This window comes from Tetrao urogallus, assembly GCF_951394365.1.
Source record: "Tetrao urogallus genome assembly, chromosome: 1".
In the NCBI taxonomy this organism is placed as follows: domain Eukaryota; kingdom Metazoa; phylum Chordata; class Aves; order Galliformes; family Phasianidae; genus Tetrao; species Tetrao urogallus.
The window spans coordinates 121345729-121352074 of record NC_136813.1 but is presented as its reverse complement, the minus strand read 5'-3'; the positions used below and the strand labels follow the sequence as shown (position 1 = coordinate 121352074).

The 6346-nt window shown below is 37.9% G+C and overlaps 1 protein-coding gene across 1 annotated transcript in view; it reads left to right on the top strand.

Moving 5' to 3' along the window:
- Positions 1 to 3202: 3202 nt before the first annotated feature.
- FAR2 (fatty acyl-CoA reductase 2) overlaps positions 3203 to 6346 on the top strand; it is a gene marked incomplete at both ends in the record, with an annotated part of 78218 nt that continues 75074 nt past the window's right edge. Inside the window, one exon of the mRNA XM_079547906.1 lies at positions 3203 to 3391. Within this exon, the coding sequence (XP_079404032.1) occupies positions 3203 to 3391 (189 nt within the window). The remainder of the gene's footprint in view (positions 3392 to 6346) is intronic.

Below are 6346 nucleotides of genomic sequence, written 5' to 3'. Positions count from 1 at the left end.
AACTGAGTGCAACATTACTGTATTTTTTCTAAATTTAGCTGAAGAAAGAGAAAAAGAAGTGGAGGATACATAAATCTGATCCCATGATAAGCAAATACCATGACATTTCTCATGTCTTTTTGCTGTGGATGAAACCCAGAGCAACCTAATCCCACACTGAAGCTGGCTCTGCTAAATATATGCTACTTGACTTCAACTGTTTTATTATTATAGAAAACAGAAAGTGTATGATTTCTTACTTTTTCTTCTAACCCTGGAGGATTAGGCAATAATGAAGAGAAAGAGCAGATTACTTTAGAAATGCATATTGATGATGTTTGGTGCTTCCATTGCCACCGCATCAAAATTATTTTGAAGATTTTTTTCCTGCATTTTTGAAGAGAAACATTTGAGATGGTCTTAAATTACAAGAGGATTGCAAGAAATACTTAAGGAAATCTGGCTGCAGATGTGATTTTAGGGACACTTTAAAGTAGTGTTATTTTTTTTTCTTCTATTATTCTTCTAGAAGGCACCTAGTGTCTGGCCAATACAAATAGAACCCCTCTTGGATAACTCAGAGAACACAAATGAAACAACAAAATAAACTTATTTTCATATTCAGAACTCTAAACAACTATTTCAGCAGGAGCCTGCAATCATAATGCATATCAGTGACATATTGTAATAGAATTTGCAAATGTTCTAAACTACTGAAGATTGGAAAAAAGTAACTACTGCTAAATATTGTGGTAATCCTCAAGTCTGCCATGCAGAGTACTTCATAAATGTACCATTTTTGTCTAGCAGAATATTAGGTGAAGCTAAGTAGGATGTGATCTTCTGAAAGTCAGTTCAAAGCAAGAATCCGCTAGCTGGGGATGGTCTAAATGCTTCTGAATGTTTCCTTATATTCAGAAGATTTCTTATGGCTTCTAGTGACTGAGGACTTATGCCATTAATATATCTGCTTTGCCAGGCACCTATCGTACTCTTAAGCATTTTGTCATCTTCATCTTCATCTTCATCCAGCTGAACTAACACACAGTCTTTCACACACTTCTAGGTTCTGCAAATTTGTCTTACAGCATTACTCAGTTTTCCCCGATCAGAATAAGATGTGACATTTTATTATAAATTAATTATCTAATAGTTTAACCTGTTTGTCCAAATTCCCAAGTGACCAGGTCTTAGATAAGAGCAGGTTTATAATAGGCCTGGACAAGCCTGCTAGATTCATTTAAGCTGTGATGTAGGTCATATCTGAAAGTAGGCTAATACCTGAATTCACAAAGCCAGAATACTCACAGATATTAATTTTGTAAAATAGTGTCCTTCAGATGTTTTTCTGCTTGACCTACTTTCTCAAATTATATGATACACTTGATGATTTGTTACAGATTTCTTTCAAAATAAATTTGGGTGTTTCGTTTGATGATAAGTGCTGCAGTTCCTGATAGCACTGAGATCTTTCTCACATGTATCTTGCAGTTTCTATCCCTCGTTGATGTGCCTGGACTGTAGTCCATTGGAAATACGCACTCAGTGTTTCCATGTAGCAATACAGTTACTGTGAATACTGGCAGGGTGGTCAGATCTGGGTAGGTGCATCAGATAATGGATGATGATAATAGTAGATAATGACTGTAAGTACCAAAGCCTCTGATTCATTTTTCACTGTCAGGAGTGATAATGCCTTTGAGATCACAGTCCATTTAAGCATCTTCCTGAGCTGTTGCACTGAACAATGTATACCTTGCAGGGGTTCTTCTACGGACAGTTCTGTTCAAGTCCAGGTTGGAAGGGGCTTTCGACAACCTGGTCTGGTGGGAGGTACCCTTGCCTATAGCAGGGGAGTTGGAACTAGATTGCCTTGAAGGTCTCCACCAACCCAAACAATTCTATGACTTCATGATTCTGTTCTATAAGTTAGTCTGTTTTACTGTCTTTACGTGGTTTCCTTTCTCTCAGAAAGGCAGAAGAGTTGATGATAACAAGGAATCTTAGCAGAAAGCAAAAATGCAACAAATGATAAATTTCTGTTTCTGCGTATTTGAAAGGATTTGAGGGGGAGCTGGATATTTTCATGGCTTTTGAGCACTTGAGCTCTTTTTGTTTCTGTTTCAAAATTTGTAGGTTTAGTAGGTTTGTTTCGAAGGAATTTTTTAATATTTTTTCAATTTATTTGTATTTTATGTGAACCTTTCCCTTGTAATTGAAGCATCTTGGGCATGCTGTCAATTCTGCAGCACTTCAAAGATGCATGGGGTGGTTCCACCTGTTAGCCCGACAGAGAGAGGTTCCTCTAGCAAGTCTAATTTCAGCCTCATTCGTCATTTTATAGCTTTCAGAATGGCTGGGGACATGCTGGCCTGAAAATATTGTATCTAAATAAAATATTTAACTGGGACACTTCATGTGGGAGTCTAGTCATGCCAGCTCCCTTGTGGAAAGGGCGAAGGATCTCCAGAGGTAATTTCAAGCAACCTAAACTCTTTGTGGATTATCAAGAAACATGACATCTGTGCTCCTTAGAGTTACATGGGATTAATTTTGGCCTTAACATCCAACAAAAGAAGTGGTGACCTACACATAGTTCTGCAGTCTTGCAGGGCAAGTAATCGTGCTGTACATTCCAAGAAAAAGAGTTTTTACCATGGATATATTCCAAACCAAGACCACTGAAAAAAACTGAGGATGTTGGAAAGTGATGGCTGGCAAGAAATTGGTACAGTGGAATAGCAGTGGAAGAACAGCATTAGAGCTCACATTAGTTGAAAGGAGATCTGTTTCTGTTTTGTCCTGTAAGGATAGCGCATATATTTGGCTTCCATTTCATAACGTATAAGTGCTCTTCAACATTGTAGTTAAGCATCTCCTGCTAGAAGTCTTGACCACAACAAGCCATGTTTGAACTTGTGAACTCTGAGTGCAACTGCAGTGTGATATAAAGGCTGAACTTAAGATCTGTAAATTTCCCAGATTAATCTTTTGTGTGTGTGTATTCTGTTCATGACAACATCTTGAAAAAGAAAACTGATTTTAAAATTACCTTTGACTGATCTAAGATGAGTTGCTATAGCTGACAAACTGGAACAAGTTCTTGCACTGTAGTTCCTTAATGACTTAGCGGTTTAATCTGGAAAGCCTTAAAACCTTGTTTCTGTATCTTCTCAGGTACCTCCTGCAGGAAGCTAAAGGAAGAACAGAAGTAGGAAGCACCATGTCTTCAGTCTCAGCTTATTACAATGGAAAGACTGTACTTATCACAGGAGCTACAGGTTTCATGGGCAAAGTGCTGGTGGAAAAGCTTCTGCGCTCCAGCCCTGACGTAAAAGCAGTTTATATACTTGTAAGACCAAAAGCTGGACAGTCAATGCAAGAGAGAGTGGCCAACATGTTGAAATGCAAGGTAAGCTTCTATATTTTATTCAATAACTTAGTCTGAAATTAATTTAAGCTGAGTAAAGCAGGTGTGCATTCTACTGGAGAACAAATACCATCTTCTACTGTAACCTGTGTATATTTTTTTTGTGTCTGAAAAAAACGTAAACATTGTACACAAATGAACCAACATCTGTCTCAGTCTGATAGTTGATGCAGGATTTTACACTGTAGTGATGTAATTCTTTTTCTTCCTTTTTCTGCATTGCTGTCTGTTGAGAATGATGTTTTTCAAAAACATGCTACATTAGCAAATGTCTCTTTAAAAAAAGTGGCATTTTGTTTTCATGAATTCTTAGTTCCCCACTTTCAAAGCTTAACATTCAAAATCTAGAATTCAAACATAAAACTAAGTGTGAATACATCAAACCCTATTCCTTGTACTTATTAGTTAAACTTATTTCATAAGACAAGGCCTAAGGACAACACGTAGTGTGCTGTGCTTTGTTGCAGTTCTGTAGGACATCTGTCATCTTCATCTTCAACTGCCAGCTAGTTTCATCTCACTTAGAAAATGGTAAAATACTGTCACATTTGAAAAAAAATGTTTTCCAAATTCGCATGCAGTTGAATGCATGGGCTAAGTCAGTGCTGTGAGATGAAGAATAGACATATATGACTTCGACCTATGCATCATATTTCAATATGATGTTTCAAAAATGTTTCAATAATCTTTTAGCTTGCCACCCCAATGAGAAGAGCCACATCTCTCCTGTTAAAAGAACACTAAGCCTTTTGTTGCATCAAATGTAAAGATCTGTTAAGGAGACAGACACTGGTAGACCTAGTATCTTGGTAGACTCTTGCTCTTCTACAGCTTATGCCAGTGGGAAGGTCTTGAACTTGTTCAGACTCCTCCAGCTGTGACAAATGCCAGAATTCAAGCTAATGCTTCCTGCTGGTGAGAATTTGTACACAGACCATGTGAAATGAGACAATGGAACAGACCTAGCTTTAGTAGGCAAGAAATCACTGGAGTTAATCCAAGACAGGCCAACATATCTTTAGAGCATTGGTCAAAAACACTCAGCAGGACTTTTCTGGGAAAGTATTCCTACTTCTAGTGGAGTTGAAGATAAATCAGGTTTATCAATACTAAGAGACAAGTAAAGCTGAGAGAAGACTTATTTTTTTTTTTTTTTTTTTTTTCATTGTTTTGAGGCATCCGAAGAGTCAGCTAGAAAAACCTTAAATATGCTCAGCAACAGAGTTTAATTTTTGTGTGTGTTTTTTCAGCAGACCTTAGCATTCATAAGTGCTCTTAAAGGAAACCATCATACTGGTTGCTTTTTGCAAGTCTGTCAGACACACAGTTTCTCATTACTTGTCCTTTCAATGAATATTTTTCAGTTGCTTATACAACTTCTGTCACCAGCAATAGGGATAATGCAAGTTCTCATCATTAAAGAACAAAATCCCAAATCTGACATGCTTGTTTATTTTTTTTTTTTTCATTTTGATGGTTTGTTTTGTTTTTGTTTTTAACCAGTAAGAAAATGAGGAACCAAGCTATTTTTCAGGATTTCTAGAAGCCGAGTTTGCATATTCTTTATAAATACAGTCTTATTTTTTCAGTTTGTCAGCACATCCTTGTGTTGGTAGCTCTAGGTGAAGTTCTTGAGTAGCTCTTTTATTGTTGCAGCTGTAAGAGACATACCCTTTTTTTCCTAGTGCATAGCAGTATTTTTAGTCATATCAATGAAAACAGGACTTGGCACATCTTCTTGAACCTTTGCCAGATTGTTTCATTGATTTTCAAATGAGTAGAAGGAGGAGGCAAGTGCCTAAGCTGGGTTTCCACAGATTTTAAAGAAAAAACTCTAGGAGTATGAGCACAATTCATCCAGGTCGTCTAAGGAAGAGGACATATTTTGATGCTGTTCTTTTAAAAATTGAACAATAAGATAACAACTGGGATTTGTGAGAAAGCATCTATCTCCTATTGAAGAAAGACCAAGAGGACCAAAGCATTGAGGTTTTATTTTTCCTCTGCATACCTAGTTATGTCTTCTGCAGATAAATCTTACTACACAACGCCTTGGACCAAAATTGTACAATTCTTCAAGGGTTTAAGCCCTGAATAGTTTCTAAAAGAGTACCTTTTTACTTTTATTACTATAACTGTATTGTCTGTTATTGATATAAAGGCACATTGCATGGTAGTAAGACTGTTATGCATAATTAATGCATGAACAGACCACAGCTAAGCAGAATGGTATGCGAATGTTGTACTGTAAGCTCAAGGAACAGCAGCTTCTTTTACCAGACTTTGGTTCATTTTATGGGGTATGTACTTCTATCAGGGTGTTTGACACAGTATCCGGCAACACCCTTGTAATGAATATTAATTTATATACAGCAAGATGGATTGAAAACTGGCTGACTGATAGAGCTCAGAGGTTTGTGATCAACACTGAAGAGTTTAGTTGGAGACCTGCAACTAGCAGTGTTTCCTAAGGGTGAATACTGGGCCCAGACTTGTTTGATATCTTCATCAAAAAGCTGAAGGAAGAGTCAGAGTTCACCTTTTGCAAGTTAGCTGACAATACAAAGCTGAGGTGAGTGGCTGACATACCAGAAGGCTGTGCTGCCATTCAGCAAGACCTAAACAGAGACAGGCAGAGAGGAACCTTATAAACTTCAGCAAGAGCAAGTGTAGCATCCTGCACCTGGGGCGGAGTAACCACATGCACCAGTACAGGTCATGGGCTGACATGCTGGAAAAGAACTCAATAGAGAAAGATTGAGGTATACTCATGGACAGCAGATTGGTGATGTGCCCTTGTGAACAAGAAAGCTAATTGCATCCAGGGGTGCATTAAAAGGAGTGGCAGCCAGCAGATTGAGGCAGGTGATCCCTCTCCTCTATCTGTCCAGGTGAGGCCACATGTAAAATATGTCCAGCTCTGGGCTCCTCAGTCAA